This window comes from Nothobranchius furzeri, chromosome 12, assembly GCF_043380555.1.
Source record: "Nothobranchius furzeri strain GRZ-AD chromosome 12, NfurGRZ-RIMD1, whole genome shotgun sequence".
In the NCBI taxonomy this organism is placed as follows: Eukaryota; Metazoa; Chordata; class Actinopteri; order Cyprinodontiformes; family Nothobranchiidae; genus Nothobranchius; species Nothobranchius furzeri.
In genome coordinates, this window is record NC_091752.1 from 23,893,261 (window position 1) to 23,915,626 (window position 22,366).

General features: G+C 42.0%; 2 protein-coding genes across 7 annotated transcripts in view; both read right to left on the bottom strand.

The window, feature by feature from the left end:
• The window catches only part of LOC107375598 (vinculin), a 39,805-nt gene extending 25,422 nt beyond the window's left edge, over positions 1–14,383 (bottom strand). For all 6 annotated transcript variants that reach the window (XM_015944193.3, XM_070542477.1, XM_015944188.3 and 3 more), the window contains exons 1-6: positions 14,042–14,383; positions 4,472–4,542; positions 3,507–3,657; positions 2,733–2,841; positions 2,061–2,183; positions 309–469 (exon numbers count right to left, since the gene is read on the bottom strand). In XM_015944193.3, coding sequence (XP_015799679.3) covers positions 309–469; positions 2,061–2,183; positions 2,733–2,841; positions 3,507–3,657; positions 4,472–4,542; positions 14,042–14,212 — 786 coding nt within the window. In that variant the 5' untranslated portion in view covers positions 14,213–14,383. The remainder of the gene's footprint in view (positions 1–308; positions 470–2,060; positions 2,184–2,732; positions 2,842–3,506; positions 3,658–4,471; positions 4,543–14,041) is intronic.
• Positions 14,384–17,608: 3,225 nt separating this feature from the next.
• Positions 17,609–21,787, bottom strand: plaua (plasminogen activator, urokinase a). The gene is made up of 11 exons (XM_015944185.3): positions 21,673–21,787; positions 21,048–21,141; positions 20,937–20,970; positions 20,711–20,852; positions 20,548–20,630; positions 20,406–20,462; positions 20,153–20,327; positions 19,920–20,065; positions 19,703–19,843; positions 18,450–18,598; positions 17,609–18,327 (listed from the first exon to the last, which is right to left on the bottom strand). Exons 2-11 carry the CDS (start codon positions 21,096–21,098, stop codon positions 18,133–18,135), a joined length of 1,173 nt encoding a protein of 390 aa, XP_015799671.3. The 5' UTR covers positions 21,099–21,141; positions 21,673–21,787; the 3' UTR covers positions 17,609–18,132.
• Positions 21,788–22,366: the final 579 nt, after the last annotated feature.

Consider the following 22,366-nt stretch of genomic DNA (forward strand, 5'->3'; position numbering starts at 1 on the left):
TTTTTCCTAATCAACCACGCATACAAGCTGGCATGCTGGCAACGACAGAGGGGAGAGAAACAGGCTTACCTTCTACAGGGAGGAAAAGAATGGAGGAGGAAGGTAAAGAAAAAGAAGGGAAAAGAAAAACCTGGAGTTATAATGCCGATCAAAAGCAAAAGGGAGAGAAAACAGAGTGAACTTTTCAGAGCTCGGTGGGAGAGTCTGTGTCTGCCGTTTGTGTGTGAAAAGGTGAAACTAAAGGAAACAAAGTTTTTTCAGTTTTCACCAAACCCACTCTGGATCTTTCTGCACAGCTGGTGTTTTACCTTATTGGCCCAAGTATCTTCATCCCATGTGGTGAGCTGTAAGACTCTAATGATCTCGTGCATTTCAGCGCTAATCTTTTCAAAGGTGAACTTTCGGTTCCTCTCTGCCTCCTCGACACCGGCTCCTCGGCTGCTCTTTGTTGCAACAAAAATCTTTATAGCTGTGGGCAGAAATTTGTCTGATTACAGTTACGGTCTCACAGAAGATGGAACTATTCATTAAACACTCTTAAAACATAAATGCTGTCCTCTTTAGGCCATGTTTGAGCAGAGGGAATTCTGCAACAACTGTAAGGAATAAATAAAATTTAATTCAGCAGATTTCAGAAATGAATTCGTTACTTTGCATTAGGGATGCACAATACATTGGCATCAATATCAGTAGATGTTAGTCATTTTTTGACATATCGTATCGGTCCGATAAAAAAACCTGGGCCGATTATTAACAGCCGATATTTTTTCCATCTTGTTTCCATTTGTTTCAGAGGGTAAGGGGGGTGATGTGTGTTTGTTTAGTCATGTGACAGTGATTGTAATAATCTCAGAAGCATAAATGTATGTGGTGTGTGTACATAATAATGTAAATTCAGCTTTAATAATTTTCATTCTATACAAAATCTGCTGATTTTAGAAGCATTAATGTCAGTATATCGGTATCGGCAAATATCGATTATCGGCCATAATGGTGGTATTGATATCGGCCCAAAAATTTCATATCATATCTAAATTTTTCTGAACACAGGAGTGGTTCTAAGAGTGGGAGTCCAGGGTGGACCATTGCCACCCTGACCATAAGCATGTTCCCTCAAGCTCATTACGGTCGGCTGACCAGAAATTGCTTATTATCCCTCGCACCCGAAGACTCGTGGTGATCGGTCTTTTCAAGTCCTTGCACCCTCTCTCTGGAACCAGCTCCCACTCACAACCAAACAGTCCCCATCACTGGCAGACTTTAAGAGCAGGTTGAAGACTAATTTTTATAGGATGGCTTTCTCCTAAAGCTTTTAGTTTCTGGTTTACATTTTTTGTTCTTAGCTTTCTGCAAACTAATTAATTTAAAATTTCTTTTATCTAAATTTTATCTCATTGGCGTTTTATTGTTCTCACAAATGTTTATGTTCTTATTTTGTTTTTGATGTTTTTATGACTTGCTACTTTTGTCTTTGTTACTTTTCTTGTCCAGCACCTTGGGCCCATTTTGAGGGTGGTGGAAAGCGCTATATAAATAAAACTGGATTGATTGATTGATTGATTGATCGATTGATTGGTTGATTGATTGATTGATTGATTGATTGATTGATTGGTTGATTGATTGATTGATTGATAAATGTGCCTCATTAACAGAGCCCGGACCCCACCACCTCTTAGTCGGGGGGCCCAGCCTGGCCCCCTTCTAATATTATTCTAGAAGCTCCCCTGCTTGTTCAAACTTATTTGTTCATCTGTTGAATTGCAGCTAAAGCACAAAGAAACCATATTTATTAAATCTAATTTAAAAGATTTAATGAACGTGTGACTCCTTGTTAGAAAAATATATTTTTTAATGGGGAAACTAAAAAACTTTTACATGTTTGTATGTTTAAATGCACAGCTTCTCAAAGCTAAAGCTCAACTGGTGCAGAGCTGCAAGTGGACACTATACTGTTAGTCTCACATGCCCGGCAGCTAATTATTATCAGTGTAACCATAGCAACCGCTGGATGCTCAATGACCTACACTCATCTTTGCCCACACAAATTCTCACTTATGTACCTGAGATGAGGACAGGCAGTAGCTCTTTGACCGTGTTCATGGAGTTGATGAGCATCTGTCTGTGCTCCTGGTGCGTCAACTCCTGCTGCCTCTCCTCAATCATCTTTGACATTTTGGTCATCCCTGGAGAAAATGGAGACAAATAAGACAAAGTGCAAGAAATTGAAGTGACTTTGGTTCTGACCTGGCTGTGACTACGTGCATTTACCAGCATATTTAGGGCATTGTTGCTCCGTGAACTACTGAGCTCTACAAGGACTGCAGGAAACCTTTGCGTCAGAGCGGCTTATTAAGTCACAGAGCTCTGAAAATGTAATTAACCCGATGCCTCTGATGATAAATAGACTGTTTACTGGTCCTACTGCCAGCTGAAGACTCACTCACAGCATCTCAGAGTCAAAGAAGCAGTCAGTGGTTAATTTGTTTCTGTGTCATAACAGATGGAGCCTTAACCTAAAGACTAAATGCTAATCCGTGATGCTTTTATTAAAAAAAAAGGTCTGACATTGAATGTTATAATTTCACATGAAAGAAAAGTTAGAAGGGTTATTTTTAAAACTTGGATCTTGTGATTCTTATTTTTGGTCAAGCAGAGTTAAATTTAACTCCAATCGTAACAGAAACAAAGAGGGTTTTGTTTTGTTTGGTCTTGAAGAAAACGTGCCTGCTGACCTGGTCCGAGGTTCTTGGTGTACGTGATGAGGTCCTCCATGGTTTCCACCACCTCAGCTACTGTCAGATACTCTAAGATGCCTTTACACACTCGGATGATCTTACGCACCTAGGAGACAACACGAAGAGACACAAGAAAAAAATGGTGCAAAACTTTAAGTAAAAGGGAAAATTTCACAATGTGGATGAACTGTTTTCACATTTTTATACAAAGGAGTTACTTAGTGTGTGTGTGTGTGTGTGTGTGTGTGTGTGTGTGTTGTCTTGTGATTTTAATCTTGTGACAGAGAAAATCAGCTCTTTTGAAAATGAGGCTGTTGATGAGCTTAAGCACGTGCTCAATGCGATTCTACTTATGGAGCTGCCACCGAACCTTTGTGCAATCACACACACACACACACACACACACACACACACACACACACACACACACACACGCACGCACACACGCGCGCACACACACACACACACACACACACACACACGCACGCACGCACGCACACACATGCGCGCGCACGCACACACACACACACGCATGCATGCACGCGCGCACACACGCACGCACACACACACACACACACACATCCTGGGTTACGATGAAGAAGGGTCATTTGATCTCAGTGATTAAATCTAGCTGCATTTGAGTCTCCATTACAGCTCCAAGAGTTCTTCCTTCCTGCTAAATTAAGCTTGATTTCCCTGAAAGATGCTGAAGCAAACCTTAAGCGAGAATTTTAAGACACGCTCAGGGATGTAAGAAAGGAAAGTGCACACCTCTGCTTCATCAAAGGTAAGGAGCAGGTCGGACGTCCCAGACAGTATCCCCCTGGATCCATCGATCAGGTAATCCCTTGCAGGAACGGAGTACGGATCTGCTTTGAGCATTTGAGCTGCCTGGACAAGCTTGGAGGATGAGTTCTCCACCCTGAAAACACACAGCTGTTTCAGGAATCCTCACACAACGTACACACAGACTGGTAGCTGCAATTAATCAACCTGCAAATCACATTTCAAAGAAAAACCTTGAGGCTAAAATGTGTTTATTAGGTCCAAGAAATTTGGAATAAAAACATTACATAGAAAAAACTTTTTCCCGTTGTTTTCTAATTTGATGAAGAGGATTTAATAATGTCAAATTCCTCTTCTTTCTGACCCCACTGGTCAGGGTATCAATGGCTGATGGTTTGTCTATATTTAGGTGCTTCACATTCCCACATGCCCCCTCCTAAGCCAAGCTAGTGAGATTTATGGAGTAGTAGTCCGTGTGTGAGCGGAGCAGCAGAGAGGTGAATAGACTAAACTCAGATATGGATCACTTCTGTGAAACAGTTTGGACTCTGATAAACAAACGAACAGATAAGCCAGGATGACAGCAAACCAGAAACAGATGAAGTTTCAGTAAAATCTGAGTTAAAAACAGTAAAACAGCCTGGAGTCTGAAACCTAGATCTGCTGAGTAGTAGCTCTCAAGGTGAGTTCATGTCAGCTCTCCGGAAACAAGCTGGGAAATAAGTAACAGTGTCTGTTTCAATGCTGAGGCCGAATGTGCACCCGGAGTCTGACTCAAAAGCCTCTTTGTCGTCGCTGGGAATGAAGCCACGTTTCCTCGTATTAAATCGCCTCTTTTGTTATTTAATTCTCTGAAATAAATTTTAAAGAGTTGCAACTGTAAACGAGAGAAACAGCAGCAGTCAGATGTTTGTTAATCATGATAAACAGCCAACCACAGACAGACTCACTTAATAAAAGCAGGAGGCATGTCTCTCTTCATCAGCTGGTCTTCTGTGGTTTGAACTGTTTCCTTCCCCACCTGCAACACACACACACACACACACACACACACACACACACACACACACACACACACACACACACACACACACACACACACACACACACACACACAAATGCACACACAGATGTACTTTGTTATCATTAGCTGCAGCACTAACAGAAGCTCTATTAATAGGCTGATGGGTGCACGAGTATCAATTTACACCTATTGCAACCATGCGTGCGTGACATATCTATTGAGCTGACGAAAGTGACTTAAATCCTCTGGTTCATTGTTCTGTTTATTAAAGGAAGAGGGGTGCTTTAAATTTCTAGATGTATGAATTAAAACTCTACATTTCACAACATCACCATAAAAATTAAATAATTGAATAAGAGTGCTTTTTGGTCATCACATCTGTAAGAAAAGCTGTCTTTAGACATTCATTCGTCTAGGCCACGCACACACACAAACACAAACCCTACTGACCCGGAGCATGTTATACCAAACTTTTCCATCACAACAGAATTCCAACTCTAATCTTAATCAGAGTTTAAATCTGAAACCAAGTGGAGATCATCAATGAACCAAATACACTTGTGTGGTCCAGCGTTTTGGTCCCCACAAAGCGGCACAAGTACACCAAGCTTTTGGTTTCAAGACCACAAAATGTAAAACACACACAGAAATACACTAACAAGCTTGAGATGCAATTATAGCAAGTTGATGACATCCGTTTCTCGCTGCTGTGTCTGTTAAACTCGGTTAATGGACTTTCTGACCCCGGAGAATAGGAAAACAGCATCACTCCAAACAGTTTTACTTCACACAAGACTTTGTTTTGCTTTAACTGATGCATCTGCTTTTTATCCCCTTTCTTGGCCACATGCATTCATTTGATAAGAATTTACTCTGTTACATAAGTACTCAAAAGTATATATATATATATATATATATATATATATATATATATATATATATATATATATATATATATATATATATGTAAATATATGAATATCTTTAAATATCTGCCTTAAATAGATCTGTCTGTTTAACCAAAATCTGCAAAAATGAGAAAAGGTCAAACTTCAGGAGGCAACCAAACCACATAAAGAGGAATTATAGAAAAAGATGACCACGTCCCTCTGAGGGTCCTGTGGGGGTACTTTGGGAGTATGAGACCCTCTGATATGGGCTGTTAGGTCTCTGGTATCAGAGCTTGGTCCACATCACCTGCAGTAAGTTGGGCTTGTTCCCGGTGAGAGTTGGACTCTGCCAAGGCTTCCCTTTGTCACTGATTCCTTCCCCACCTGCAACACACACGGTGACGGTGGCACAGGAGTTAAGTGCTCGCCCCGTAATCGGAAGGTTGCAGGTTCGAGCCCCGTTCAGTCTGTCGCTGTCGTTGTGTCCTTGGGCAAGACACTTAACCCACCTTGCCTGCTGGTGGTGGTCGGAGGGACCGGTGGCGCCAGTGCTCGGCAGCCTCGCCTCTGTCAGTGCGCCCCAGGGCAGCTGTGGCTACATCGTAGCTCATCCCCACCAGTGTATGAAAGTGTGTGTGAATGGGTGAATGACTGATTGTGTTGTAAAGCGCCTTGGGGGGCTCCAGGACTCTAGAAGGCGCTATATCAAATACAGGCCATTTACCATTTACTGATTCTGTTCATAACTTTTATGGACAGGATTTCTAGGGCCAGACAAGCAGTTGAGGGGATCCATTTTGGTGGTCTAAGGATCAGGTCTCTGCTTTTTGCAGATGATGTGGTCTTGTTGGCTTCATCAGACAGTGATCTCTGGCTTTTGCTGGAGCGGTTTGCAGCCAAGTGTGAAGCAGCTGTGATGAGAATCAGCTCCTCTAAATCCCAGACCATGGTCTTATGTCAAAAAAGGTAGAATGCCTTCTCCAGGTCAGGAACGAGGTCCTGCCCCAAGTGGAGGAGTTTAAGCATCTCAGGGTCTTGTTCACTAGTGAAGGAAAGATAGAGCACACAATTGGTAGGCGGATTGGTGCTGCATCTGATGCGGTCATTGTACCGGTCTGTCATGGTGAAGAGACCCAGAAGGCGAAGCTCTCGATTTACCAGTTGGGCCGAGCACCTGGTTATGATGCCTCTTGGACACTTCCCTCGTGAGGTTTTTCAGGCACTTCCAGCCGGTAGAAGACCTTAAGGAAGACCCAATACACACTAAGGATTTCCCCAAAGAGCTAACCCAAGAGGCTGGGGAGAGGGAAGCCTGAGCCCTGCCCCCACGACTCCAGATAAGCGGACGATAATGGATGGATGGATGAACCACCTTGTCTGCTGCCATAATTAATAGAAATAAATCATTAGTTTCTATGAAGAAACTGAAATAACATCTGAAATAAATTATGCAATAAATGTGCACAGAAAGGTTTCAAACAAAACTCAACACACACTGATGCGCAGAAATAACTTTGTCTAAAAGTCAGTTTAAGACAACTCTGTGTTCTGAATGTAAATGAAGTTGGTTTGTGCAGTATTTAGCATGTTGCATGACATTTTTTGTCATACATTTTAATTTATGTTGTAGATATTCTACAGAGTGAAAAAATAAAGTTTCCAAATGTGAGGAATGCAGTTTTACAAGTGAACTCACCTTGAACACCCCCTTATGAAAAACTCACTTTCCTGTAAGCAGCAACACTTATTGATTATTCACTACATTATTAATGTTTTGTAAAGTGGTTTGTGAGATTCAGAGACGTGTGATGTGTGTGTCAAAATGAGTGAGAGCACCATGAGCAGACAGACGGTGAGATGTTATTCACAGAAAATGACACACACTCTAAAAAGTTGTTTTTAACAGAACATTGCATCATCAGTCATCACACACTAGTGAAAATACCTCTCTGCATTTGACCCGTTCCTGTGGGGACAATGCATCTGTGGTTGCGCTCAGGAAGCATATTTATTTAATGTTTTAGGTTTTTTGTCAAATTTCACACAGTTTGACTTCATTTTTATTAGTGTGTAAAAGCTTAGTTGAGCCTTTTTAGCAAGGATAGGATGGGAATGTTCGATATAGGATTTTTTACTGGTATCTAATTTACCGATATAGTCTAACTCTTAATTTTGGATAACATGAATCAAAAATAAATATGTAACGGAATGGAATGACTGTGTTTTTTCCCTTCTTTGCTCAAGACTAGTCTGCATGAGAAATAGTCAAGGTCTCATGCATTCCTTCTAACCTGATTATTTTCAGCTCAACAAAAGAATGAAGAATGAACTCTTTTCTTTTAATTAATCAAAGAACTCTATTTTAATAAAGCTAATCCATCAAAGTGTTAGTCAATAAATAAGATGTGACCGATCTGTGAAATCAAAATATGAATTACCTTATTATAATCCTATAGAATATAATAAGTAATATGACTTTAAATGATCCAACAGGACTCATTTCACGTAGCGTCAAGAAGACATAACACATTACTTTCACTGATCCAATCAGAATCTTACAGATCTGACGGAGGCGTGGTTTTGATGGTGTTTGGTAATTTTTCATTCAACAATAAACCATAACATCCGAAGTACAACTATGCCACGTCAGCTCTAACGCCAGTTCAAAGCGTTCCAGAGAAAGTGATGGAGTGGCCAATCCTGATCTAAACTCTTTAACCGAACGAACCAACAAAAGCTGAAAAGAAAAATTCGTTGTAATACCAACCGCGGCAACAGTTCCTTTCAGAACAAAAGCGGAACCATCCAGACCCAGGCCTGGGTCTCACCAGACGCCAACAACTTGTCGTGTACCCGGAAGTAACTCAAAGATTGGTCTGGTCGGAACCGCTGCTTTTCCTACCGGCTCGGTTCCAGAGAGGGTCAAGCTAAGACCTCGACATTCCGGATCTACAGAGGACTTCCACCAAGGGTAGGTAGACCGGCATGATGGTGTCTCATGTGTTTCTGAACTTCCGAACCAAAGCTTAATGCGAAAACAACACCTTCAGTTACCGTCAGAACAATCGCTTCTTTGGATTTACTGGTTCTGATTTAACATCACACGTCATCCATCCACCGTCTCATCCATTTTAGTTACGCTATACATTTAGTTTTGAAGTCAGTCTAGTTTAATTTGTTAGTAATAAAATTCTTAACTTTTAAACTTGACTCTCTCTATTCTGTTGTCTCTGAGTGAATACGGAGCGGTTATCTAATCCCTGCAATAAAAAGATCCAATCTTCTGGTTTAAATAACTCACAGATCCGTAAGGTGGATTTCATATTTCCTATGGAATCCCACGCCTTATGACTCATTAAATAACACATAATCTAATTCATTACAAATATATAACCCCCATAAATAGGAAAACTTAAACTTTAAACATCATCTGTGCAAAATCTTGATAACTTCCACTTAAGTTGGGCCAGTTGGGCCAAACAAACAATTACATCTCAAACAAGACACCTCAAATATGTCATATTTTGACACAATAGGTCTGTGTCCACCATTGGAGCATCCGGGTGATTTTCCAGGACTTTCATGGCAAGCGCATGTCTCATTTTCACCAAACCAATCCAAAAGGACTATTTTCCGGGCCATTTCAGGAACCAATGGAGTACCTGAACTGGGCTATGTACTCAAAAAGGCTTGGTAGAGTCGCTGGGCGGGACTTCTGCTCAAAGCCCGGATCTCACTCTGCGTTTTGGCTGTCACACAGGACTGCTCAGGTCACTCAGTTAAAACTCAAGAGAGGTGGAATACTGTACAGCACTAGATTTCAGCGAGCCTAACTGCCCGACGTCTCATTCAAGCCCACCCCCAAAAAGTAGACGCTACTAATAGCAGACAGCTCACCAAAACGCTGAATGCTAACATTTCTTTTATTAGACTCTGAACACAAACTCCAAAAAGGAGTGGTCCGAATGTTTCTGCGTGTAGCTTCCAGTGTTGCTAATTCTACTCTCGTATTTTACTCTCGTCACTAGTTGTTCGCGTGACTCCCCGGCTGTATTTCCATTGGTCGATTGCAGATGGGAGTTAAGTTTTCAAGCAGTGCTTTTCAAGCAGAGGCTGACTTTGGTCGTGAGATGGGTCAGTAAGCTGTCACTGAGCCGGTCACACTGGACGGCCACAGACTTGCAAATCACCATCATGTTCACCATTTTTTGTCACAATTCTGTTCACGACGAGGGATTTGTCTAGAAGGGCCAAAAATGCAGTGTGGTTCAGGCTTAACTCAGGAAATTACATCAGATCATTACATTACATCATCAAATCCAAACTCAAAACTCACCTGTTCAAACTGTCTTACACTCTCTAGTCCACAAACTCTCCACTAATTTATAGTATATTCTTTGTAATGCTATTGTTTAAATGATCTTATTCTTATTTTTGTGTAAGTTTTAGCATGTTTTGTGAGGTGACCTAGGGTTTTGAAAGGCGCCTATAAATAAAATGCATTATTATTATTATTATTATTAATAAACTATTGGTGGGCTGCGTGGTGGTCCAGTTGTTAGCAAGGTTGCCTCGCAGCAAGAAGGTTGCAGGTTCGAAACTCGGCTGCGGCCTTTCTGCGTGGAGTTGCGTGTTCTCCCCATGCATGCGTGGGTTTCCTCCGGGTACTCCGGTTTCCCCCACAGATCACAACATGCCCTATAGGTTATAAATTGTAAGTCGCTTTGGATAAAAGCGTCTGCCAAATGAATAAACATAAATAAAGTATTAACAACTGCTCAACCATATTATGTAATGGTTGGCTGCTAAATGAATAAACATAAACATGTAATGCATTACTAAGCAGACGCCCCCACCCCTTCATCCTAACCTTAAGGGCACTTAATAGTTAACAATAACAGTAACATTAATAAAGGGACATTTTGTTTATTAATTTATTCACTGCCATTGATGATTAAAGTCGTCATTTTAAATGCAACCGATTGCTGTCATCAACGACTAAAGTCATCAATTGTGTTTTTTAACAGGGTGAGCTAGGGAACGAGCTTGCGCACCTTGAGAGTAAACATCACGACTCGAACGTTGATTTGCATCCGTGTGTGTCACATGTCACGAGATCATGAAGCAGACAATCTGTGTATTAGGAGATCGTTTTGGGACGCCGCTATGCAAAAGGCTGCGGCGCAAACCAGAAGAGCTTCTGCAGCTTAAATGTTAAATGGCCTGTATTTGATATAGCGCCTTCTAGAGTCCTGGAACCCCCAAGGCGCTTTACAACACAATCAGTCATTCACCAATTCACACACACAATCATACCCTGGTGAGGATGAGCTACGACGTAGCCACGGCTGCCCTGGGGCGCACTGACAGAGGCGAGTCTGCTGAGCACTGACGCCACTGGTCCCTCCGACCACCATCAGCTCACACTTCTGACAACAAATTGTGAAAGAACGGAAAAAGCTAGAAACACGCTGATTCCTCCTGATGTAGAGTGTCTACTCTTTCTTCTGGTAGTTTGGTTTCCACATGGTCATAGAGCACAATATTCAGTAAAAATGCTTAACAACGCTGGCAGCCAGGTGCTTTCTGTTCAGAAAACAGCTGGCAGTGAATGAGTTCATGCTTAAATATGCACTAAGGACCCATATTGTAAAGTGTTACAAGCATTTGTAATTTTGGAAGAGTTTCTGATAAAGCACAATGGAAGTAAAATTAACAGCATTGACACTGCTTGAAATTTTCTAAGAAAAGTGATGTGACCCTGACGCATATTTACTTGAAAAAATGCTGATGCTAAACTTGTTTAGTTCACAATAAAATATGACACACACTCTTTAGGTTACACACACTCATCTATTTTTTTTAGAACAAATGCTGATTTTCATCGGAGCTTAAAAGAAAAATAAATACACACTGAAGTAGGCTGGAGACACTGTGTGAGACATGTGTCCCTCCTTGTATGGCGTTGCTCTTTCAAATAAAAATTGCTAAAAAAAAGTTTTATCGTCTTCATCACTCCTTGTGTTTCACCCCTCACATGCCTCTTCTCCCTCTCTGCTCTGTACACTTAATGTTAAATCTATTTATTCCTCCTCCCCCTCCCCGTGAAGACATGCTCGGGGTCCATGTTGACTCGTTTGGGAGCAGACGCTTCACTTACACCACTGAGGCAGAAAGCTCGCACTTTTAAACCAAACGCAACAGCGGCACGTGTCACAGCTTTAGCTGAATTTGCATCAGCCTACACAAACTCTGAAAGGATCAAGACTGACACCATCTTGAGTGTCTGAGTGACTCAGTGACCCAGATCTCAAGTGCCCCCCACCCTCCCAGTTAGCCCACCATGCATGCCGTGGACTGTGTAATTGTATCGGTGGGACTCTTGGTGATTGTGGCACGTTGCTCTACAGTATACTGTGTTGACTTCAAATGAATCACCTTTCTAAAACAGAGCATGTGTGCTCAGAACTGCATCGGTTTTAGCTTTTAGTGGGTTTTTTTTACATCCCTTTAGGCGCATCTACCCAGCAACCAGCTAGGAAGTGTTACAAGCTCCTCTTTTTTCCAACAACATCTTGTCACTCACTCCTTCACTCTGTCAGCAAACATGTCTTTCCTCTTCTGCCTGTAGAGTTTCTGTTAGGAGTGTTTAAGCAGGAGGACTTGAACCACTTCACATATCAGTGACCCTCAAAGCCCAAGAGAAAAAAGTGCGTTCTTGTGAGTGCATCTTTATTCGGACGTGGCCTGACCTCTTTAGGCACTTTCTCTGACTAACACTTTTCTTGATCTCTCTTTGCAACCTCGTGACCTGATGCCAAGCGACAAGCCCGAGGCTAGCCTCCTTCTGCTGCCTGACTGAATGGAGTGAATCCTATCTGGACAGACAAAGACAGCAGGCCAACAGACATGAAGGAGTCACAGGAGAAATCTTTTCTCCCCTTATTATAGGAGTGGTTGTGTTTCCCCATGAGTGAAGCCCCGTCCATGGGTCAATGACCGGGATCAGCATCAATGATGTGGTCCCTACTGATTTTTCCAGCCAGAGCACATGGAGGAGACATCAATATCTGACTGAATCTGGGCTGTTTCAGCTCAGGCTGACCCATTAGACTGAAATTATTGAACAAGTGGAATAGAGAAACATCCTGTAAAGCAGTACACAACCTTGTAACTTCAAGCCAAGGACCTCCCCCCCCCCCCCCCCAACCCCACAGCACCATAAAGACACAATGTGTAGTTATTACCAATATTCATCAAAACGTTGTTGAAAATGAATACAATTATGTCTAGTTGTTGAAAAATATTGGTGGCTTTGTACCACATAGCTATAAAAATTGGGTCTAAACTACATAGGGTCTAGACTAGAGTCTCTGGGCAACGCCATATTAGACGCCATGTTTCCTTCTAGCCGGCTCGGGGTCCTGCACTTGTCGATGGCATCACACTAGATGATAGGCTGGACGAATGACTTACGGACGTTACGTTACCATGTTCAAATCATTTATGTAGTAAGAAACACAAATTCAAAAACAAAACTGCTAAACTCTTTCCAAAATCTCTGTGAAAGAACAGAATTGAAAAAGAGATGCAATAGAATAGAATAGAATAGAATAGAATAGACTACTGATGCCACAGTAGGGAAATTCACTTGTTATATATATTATGGCTGAGCGGTATTGCCGTAGTATGATGATGTCATCGGCAGGTGCAGGGTCCCGAGCAGATCCAAACTACAGTGCCATAAAACTACAATCGGCATTGCTTTCAGAATTTACTGAAGGACCATCAAAGTCTGAGGAGTCATGTTGAGGTTGCATGCTTTCTGCTCCACAGGTAACATTTACAGTAATGTTTTTTAAACTAGTGACAGTCACAGTGATGTGGTGTAAAACTACCCTGAAATGTATATACTGCCCCCTAGTGCCAGGAAACTACACACTGTCACTTTAAAAGTGTTTAAATAAATACTTTCCTCTCTTTTTCTGAGTTGGTTATATTGTTGGGTGTGTTATTGGGATTTTATGAATTACATTTTTACAAATGTAATCTTGGTAACTCCAATTGCGAGGAGGACCCCAGCCATCTCTAGTAGTACACTTGGGGGGTTGTGGACCTCAGATTGGAAACCACTGATAAAGAACACAAAGCTGAGTGTAGAAAACAATCATTAGAGAAGATAATGGTTGAGTTTAGTCTGTGGAGGCTGAAACCAGCTCTTCTATGTGGAAGCTGAATCCTGTTAATTCAGTCAGCTCTTGTGTTTTCCGCTAATTTACTGAACTCCTCTCTTTCTGGGTAAAGTTTGATTTGCGCACTGGTGGAAAAACGCAAAACCCACAACAGCATGGTAAGGGGCAGGGGGTTGGGGTGGGAGAGTGGGGGCTCGACAGCTTTATGATCTCTTTCTTCTTTATTTGTATCATCAATAAACCATAAAGGGCGGCTGTCATTGATCCTTTACACACACACACACACACACACACACACACACACACACACACACACACACACACACACACACACACACACACACACACACACACACACACACACACACACACACACACACACACACACACTGGGTTCAATAACTCTGAACTCACGCGGACAAGGTTGCTGACAGCCGCCTGCACAGCGGCCACCGGCACCGACAGATCCGGGATGGCTTTGCCGTCCACCTCCCCCTCCTCGTGCATGATGACCAGGTGGGAGATCTGCTGGGCCACCGGCTCCAGGATGCTCTCTATGGTCTTGGTGTGAAACACCGGCATCATGAACGACTTTCACTGCAGCCCCGATAGAAGAACAACAAAAAAGGCAGCTCCAGCAGCGCTGATGTATCCCTCTCCTCCTCCTCCTCCTCCACCTCCTCCTCCTCAACGAGACAGGCGGACAAATACCGAGTCTTGAAGAGTCCCTCTCCTCCCGGTGGCCACCGTCTCCTCTCTTCGGTGCCTAAATGGGCTCAAGCCGGTGTCCTCCGGTGGGAGCGACCCAAATCGTGACAGAAGGAATCACCGCCCTCCGCCCAATCACAGTCAAGGAATACAGCTGCCAAGCTGGTTGGTGCGCGCACTGACGCTGCACACTCAGAGCGCTTCCCAAATGACGTCATGCATGCCAGTGGCACCCAAAAGGAAAGTGTTGGGGTAACTTAATGACCTATAATGGGAGATGATTGTAATTCCAACATATGAGCCTGGATCTTGGAGGAGGTGAAGCATCCCCAGGTTATCAGCGCCTGACCGTGATGTGATCCCTGTAGCCTCTTAAAGGTGAGACTGAGGAGAAGATGAGAAAACGTGTGGTGTTTATGAAGCCCTAAACCTCCATCCGACACACAAGCTGTGTTCATTAAAAGGTGGGTCAGGAGTTCACCAGGCCTCAATGTGCAGCTCTAAATAAAGACCAAGGATTCAACTTGCTGCATGGCTTAAACTGAGGGGAGTTTCTAAGATTGCAGCAAAGGTTCCCACTTCACTCCCAAACCTTTGACCATAGCTGTCAGGTGTTTCAATGCCTACACTCGATCCTGTCTCTCAAAAAAGTAATCTGAGTGTGTGTGATGGCTCATCCCTGCTCCTGAAACCTGAGCTTATTTTGGGGAAACCAGAGACCCCCCAAACAGCTTTATACCCCTGAGACCCCATGGTGACCCAAGAACTCGTGGCCAAGTGAGCCCCGTGTGTTTATCTGAGCGGTGTAAGCTGAGAGAAAGCTGCTGTCCTGCACCAGACAATCTGGTCCTAGATCCAACAGCTCCAGCATCTCTCATCAGGACCTCTTGTTAGGAATTACCCTTAAACAGGAGTGAAGAGTCGCCCTCGCTGCATCTTAAACCCATATATGGGTCGAGGCACAGCAAGAGAAGCAGTAAAGTAAACTGGTGTCTGTGGGTGATTGAAAGGGTGCAAAAAGGACTCTGATTGGCTCATGTAGTCCTCCTGGGAACTATCTGTGTATGTGGACATGTCTAAACAGAATGTGAGAGAAAACAGTGCTGCAGGATGCTTATTGATGTTCCTTAGCTGGATGGTGTTTGGAAGTGTTTATGCATACGGCACATTTAATTTGTTTGTCACGGTTGGAGAAGTGATGCAGCCTCTCTGAGAGATGTTTCTTATACTGGGTGGGGAGTGAGAGGTATGGGGTATCAGACAGAACCGTGAGTCATAGGCTGTGAGAAGATGTGATGCTCAGCTTGCTCCTGGGGAGAAGCTCTGCATGGACATGCCCTTTGTTTTCACAGTTCTGCACAGGAATACACACTTTCTTCTAAGAAAAACATTAAGTTATTTCAAATATTATAGAAATTTTGAGGATGTCTGATGTTTTAGCACTAAACTTGCAACAAAAATGTGTAAAACACAATTAAAGCATGCACTGATCTCAGACTGTTTGGACAAGGAGAAACATGCTATGTGCTCACATTCTGAGGCTTTGAGATTGCATCAGTTCATCACGATAATGATCAATGCAATAACAACCTGCAGAGGGAGAAGAGCTGCTCTAAAAAGTCTTCCATAAAAGGCTATGGTTTTAAAAAGTAAAGTCCAACTCAGCAATTATTCTGAAAAAATTAACATTTTATTTGTGTGCCTGGGTTAGCTCAGCTATAGAGCTCTCAGGTGAGAGTCAATACAAGTGTTTACACAAATATTTAAACATCTTTGCCCATGCTTCTTAATGTTCTAACATAGTATAGTAATAGATATGTTGCTGAAAGAAAAGATAAAAAATTTAATTTGTCTATACCTCTGCCAACAACACCTTTTGGACCAAAAAGCAGCTACTGGGCCATCCGGATGTCGGGTCTCTCACCTGCACTTCCATTCATAACCAGGGGCTGGTCCAGGCAGGGGGTCTGGGGCTTTTCTAAGGCTAGCCACCTCCGGTGCCCCCCAAAACTGAGACAGTAAAACACGTGTATTATATAAACAACCAAACCACAAAATCTAAAACATGTACAATGCAACATGAAATGTAGGATGACGTTTTCAAAGTGAAACATTGCAATGATTCTGACACAGTGATATGAGAGCTCAGCTATGAGCTCTCAGGCAAGACTCAATACAAATATTTATATATTTTAATGTTTGCTACTTATTAATTTAATGGCTTTTTTTTACCTTGCATAAGAGCACAGATGACAACAAGGGTGGGTCATTGGGCGCAAAAACCACCCCTGTTAATTATTTTAAAATGATTTATTATTATTATTATTTTTTTTTTTTATATTATTATGAGACCAAGGCATAATAAAACTCCTGAAATACGTTCATGATTTTTAGCTTTGACCCCTTCTGTGGAAACTTCTGCTTTATTTGTTAAACTTGACTGATTCATCTCCATCACTTTTCTCCTATAAAACACTTGTCCGCTGAACGTTTATCATCTTTACACAACAGCGCCCTCTCATGTTGGATTTATGCACACAAAGCATCTTCCAACAAGACTCAAGTTTTCATTTTGTTTTAAATAAATCAGCATTTACAGTTAAAATACATTTGTTATCGCATGTTTTAATTCATGTGTGTGTGTGTGTGTGTGTGTGTGTGTGTGTGTGTGTGTGTGTGTGTGTGTGTGTGTGTGTGTGTGTGTGTGTGTGTGTGTGTTCTTGCACTTACTACCTACTGAGGACCATTTTAACAATTTTCCCTACAATGTGAGGACATTTTTCTGGTCCTCACTTTTTTTAAAGCTTACCAGTTGGTTTTAGAGGTTTAGTAAATATTAAGTTTTAGTTAAGGTTAGGGTTAGGAGTAGATCAGCATTAGTTAGGGTTAGGGTTACGGTATGGGCATGGGTATGGGTTAGGCAAAGTGGAGTTACAAAAATGAATGGAAGTCAATGGATGGTCCTCATTATGATAAAACTACAAACGTGTGTGTGTGTGCGTGCGTGCGTGTGTCTGTGTGTGTGTGTGTGTGTGTGTGTGTAAAACAGTTTTACAGAAAATTACAGAATTCTTAAAGCAAAGTTTAAACATTTTATACTAACATACATTCTTTTTCATTTTTTAAAGTTTTCATACTTGTTAAAATGTATTGGATTTATTTGACTGTGCTGTATTTGAAATGCATGCATTTTTAAAACTCAGATTTAAGAAAGCACTCTACAAGATGTTGTGTTTGCAAGAATGGCTGTTAAAGGAAACACACAAAAACGTCTTCATACAAAAATCTTTATTTTATTATAAAATTAAATTAAGCAACAGCAAGACCAGCCTTTCAGATGATGAAAGTGCTCAATAAAGTGACATAAATATAGAATTGCTCCAAAACACATTGTTCTTATGAAAAATGTGTTTCCTGTGTGGCAAAAATTGCATTGTTAAACTTTTTACGAAAACAGATATTTAGAAAAATTCAGTCAATACTGATTTTTTTTACAATCAACCATTTAAATAAAAACAGTCATTCAGCTGCTCACAAAAAGCAACCAGAGCTTTACGTTTGATGGTATGATTTACTGACAGACAAATATGCTTATTTTAACTGTTTCCCTGAGTTAGTATGTACAAGTAAGAATCCTATTTCAACCAAGGTAAATTTGATCAATGGCCATCAATGTTAACTTTAGACTGAATCAAAGTTTGTTCAACTCAGAAACATCAGAAAACAATTGAACGCTTACTAAAAGGCTGCCAACCTTTCCTTTCCTTTTTGCAACGCAGAAAAAACATCACACTGTTTCACTTTTGAGGATACATGAGTCCTTTTGTGTATTGTGTGAGCCCCGTCTTTTCTGCAATCCATCTGTTGTAGTTGGTAACCTGCGTGTAAACACCTGGTTTGTTTACACTGGCACAACCATCGCCCCAACTCACCACCCCAAACAGAAAGAAACGGCCTGACGTTTCACACACCAGCGGACCCCCGGAGTCACCCTGCAAAGAAAGGCGTGAGAGATCTTTTGGTTTGTTGCATCTTTCAGAGCTGTGAGTCATTCGACTTCTGTTTTTTGACTCACTTTGGTTTCAAATGCTCTAATTCTAGACTAAATGCTTACTTTGCAGGCATCTGTGGTCCAGTCGGGGCTTGCAGCGCAGAACATGTTCTCAGAGACGTAATCTTTGTAAGGCGCTTCCCGTTTGCACTCGGCCTTGGAGAGCAAATTCACTTCAGCCTGCTTCAGAAGCTGCGAGTACTCCCACGAATCTGCAGGCAACAACATCAATCATAAGAATTCCTGAAGCATCTGAGTGAGTCACACTCTATGGAGTGTTGAATCCAAGTGTGTCAACTGGATCCACTAAACCCAGTTGCTTAAAGCTCTCATTCAGATTTAAAAAAATCTGATGTGGTCTGCAAATGAATGCTTTGTGAGTCGTTCTCTGTGAAAAAAAAGCTCTGGCATTCCTGTTTCAGGAAGTAAAAGTTAGCTTTACCCCTTCATATTAATGATAGTTGGACATCACACCTCTGATTGGCTAAAAGCAGCACAACTCTTCCACTGCCTTCTGTGATGTTGATGTTTTCTCTCCATAAATAGCTCATGTTTGCAGGAGTTAGCTGTGCTGTGGAGTTGCTAATGCTAATGGTTAGTTTTTGCTAGCTGAGAGGTGCTCTACTCTCTCTCGGAAGCTAAATCTATCACAGCCTTCCCCAGTTACGGGTCAAGATGGGTGAGTCCAAGAATGCTAATTTACAGTGTGGCCTTTTCGGACCCCACCAATTTTCAGTCAGTGCAGGAAATATGGGTAGAAACCATCTTTCACATCCAGCATAAGTGATTTAAGAAAGAACAAATAAAAAACAGTGTCTCAGTGAACCTGCTCTTTAAAGAGGGAACGCACACCATCCGAAAATGTAACTCTACCCATAGTTAAGATTTGAAAAATGCTTTGAGCGTGGGCGTTTCCATGAGAAATGGAGTGGCATGGCCACGTGTGGGGAATTTCCATCCCGGGAGGGAGGGGGAGTGGGAGGAGACTGTACCGATGACTTGATATTGTACCAGCCCCAGTCAATCACAAATTTAATATGCAGTAGCCAGTTCAACCCACAGGGGACAGCACTAAGACATTTTTAGACCTAGATTCTAGATTTAATCAAGTTTACACAAACATTTCAAAAATGTACAGAAACAGAAAGATTGTATTTGTAAAGACCCAATGATGCAGTTTGAGCAAAAAAAAAAAGTTATTTTGGGGTTTAGTTACTCTTTAAACAAGTAAATTAATGGAAACAGTTGACCTAACTTGGTTAAGTAGATTCAACATTTCATTTCTTAGACTGCGTGAGTCATTTTTTTGTACTTACTAAATGTTTGCTTCCCAAATCCTGCAATGCTGCACGTGAATCCAGCAGGAAGGTGAGTGTGAAGAGGAGGAAGGCAAACCGTCCTCACAGAAGGCGTCTTCGCTGCATATCCTCCATTTACATTTCTGATCTTCAGCAGCGCTGAAATCAAAACACAGGTTTAGATTCTGCACACAATGTCCATGTTTCTGCAGCAAACATCAACGCTTTTGCGCACCAATGTCATTGTTGTAGCTGGACTCGTTGTATGCTTCATGGTTGATGAGTTTTTCCACGGTGAAGTTCTGTTCCCTTTTTGCGTCTGTCTCGTTGATGGCTGTCTTTCCCAGGAACACGGACAGATGTTGGCGTTTGATTCTGTCTCTGAGCAGACGGCAAACACACAAACGTTCTTATACGCTGGAATATTCTAACTACAGTAGAAAAGGTGATGATGGTGTGTTTTCTCACCCGCCAACAAAGCAATGTGCAGCGGTGAGGACCCAGCCGGGTGAGATAAGGGAGCCACCACAAAGGAAAGTTCCCTTCAGATAGATTGCGGCGACCCAAGGGTGAGACTCCACGCGAGTGAACGAGCCGCCGACAATTTTATTCCGTCTCTCAGACCGTTCGCCACAAGTCCGCTCTGTAGAGATATGGAGAGAGAAAAGGTGAGTGTCGAAGAAGGACATTCAGCTGGGGGAATCTACAGACCTGAGTCTACCTGTGTCTGCTGAAGGAGGAGAACTCGTCGGCAGCGGCTTTGTAGTTGGTTTACAACCTGCGTTGGAGCAAAAATCAGAGGTGATTAGAGGAATTTAAACCAAATTGTTATAATAATTTAATCAACAAAGTTGTGCGCTCACATCTTGGAACGTCACAATATTCTCTCTTTACAATCCCTCTTTTTAGAACGTAACACCAAGGCATCAAGTTCTGGTCAGGATTCCTAATGGTAGAAAAAAAACAATCATTTTAAAAGTGTGATTCTTCTCCTAAACACTTCTAGGTGTCATGATTAAAATGTACCTGCAGTAATGATGGTTGCCAATTCCCTTTGAAAGACCCCACTGGTGTGTAACGGAGGTCCATCTGAGACACTTGCGTCCGTTTGCAGACTTTGAAAGAGACCCTCTGTAGCTGCTCCCATCTCCAGATCGACACGAGTCATCTGATGGTGAAACATTCAAGAACACGTCTCAGTAAACCCCAAGTGGTGCAGGGTTAGGGTTTATCATCCACACAGGTGACTTACCCCTTTTGTTTTTATTGAAACATCTTGAATTGGCCTGAAAGGAGGAAACAAATGTTTTACAACCTGTTGTGCTCATTTTTAAACTCAATGACATCGCCACTTGTTGCTCACCACGTGGATGACAAGCACCAAAAGGATGGAGAGGATCACGAGTAGATTCATCCTCACTTCTGGTTTCACTTCTGCTTTTCGTGAATATTTTTATCTGAGAATGGTTTGAAAAGAAAAAAAAACAGAAATGGGATTATGTGACGGAGGAAAGGGTGTGCAGACCTTATATGGAGTGTTTTATGAAGCATTTGACACAAAGCAAATGTGCGTGCGAATATGTCTTAGGGGAGGACGACACACACACACCTTTCACTTTACATTCATGCATCTGCATTAATTATGTGTATTTATTTAAGAATTAAATAAAAACATGCAAAGTTAACATTTTATTCAGATATCGACCGTTAGCGGATGTTCACTGTGCCTTCTCTGTGCTACTAAGATAGTTTCTATCTGTACAATGAGTGCAACATAAATCTAGGTTAGTAGATTACAAAGTGGCTCGTGCACGCTATCACATTAACAAGTTCAGCAATATCAAATATTTAAACTATTTTGGATATGCACTGTTTACTATGAAGTGATTAAAAATGTACCATAATAAAGGTGTTACTAGGTTCACTCACTACTTTGTAGCAGCACAGAATCCAGTGATTTAAAAGAAATATTTGATAGATTTGCTTACCTTTCTGTGGTCGTTGTTGCTCCTGTCGCAGACGGCCCCTCTCTGTTTTCTGTGATGTGCAGTTGTGATGACCCAAACACACTCTGGTGGCTTGTTCTGTTGTTGCACCACTGGTTACGCCCTAGGCTGCTTTCTGTTTAAATACACAGCTGTTACAAGTAGGAGGTCTTTCTCGAGGGAACATTACATAAATCCAGTTACTAACAAAACCACACAGTTTGTCATGTCCTGTGACACATTTAGTAAAAAATCAGACAGGGCAAGTATCAACTTTTCCTTTATGTTAGCCCTGAGACGCATCCTGTCCGCTCATTGGTCAGTCATTAATGGTCAGTCGGTGGGCGACGGTGGCACAAGAGTTAAGTGCTCACCCCATGATCGGAAAGTTGCAGGTTCGAGCCCCACTCAGTTGGTCACTGTCGTTGTGTCCTTGGGCAAGACACTTAACCCTTCTTGCCCCGATGGCACTGATAGCGCCTGTGCTCAGCAGCCTCGCCTCCATCAGTGCGCCCCAGGGCAGCTGTAGTTACATTTTAGCTCATCACCACCACCGTGTGAATGTGTGTGTGAATGGGTGAATGACTGATTGTGTTGTAAAGCACCTTGGGGGGTTCCAGGACTCTAGAAGGCGCTATATCAAATACAGGCCATTTTATTTCTTTTTAATAAAACCTCCGCTGGTTGATCCTTGTTC

Coding starts and splice junctions, on each gene's coding strand:
- plaua (XM_015944185.3), bottom strand. CDS start 21,098: ATGAATCTACTCGTGATCCTCTCCATCCTTTTGGTGCTTGTCATCCAC. Junction 20,971..21,047: donor TGGTGCTTGTCATCCACGTG/GTGAGCAACAAG, acceptor TCCTCCTTTCAG/GCCAATTCAAGATGTTTCAA. Junction 20,328..20,405: donor TCCTCCTTCAGCAGACACAG/GTAGACTCAGGT, acceptor ATATCTCTACAG/AGCGGACTTGTGGCGAACGG.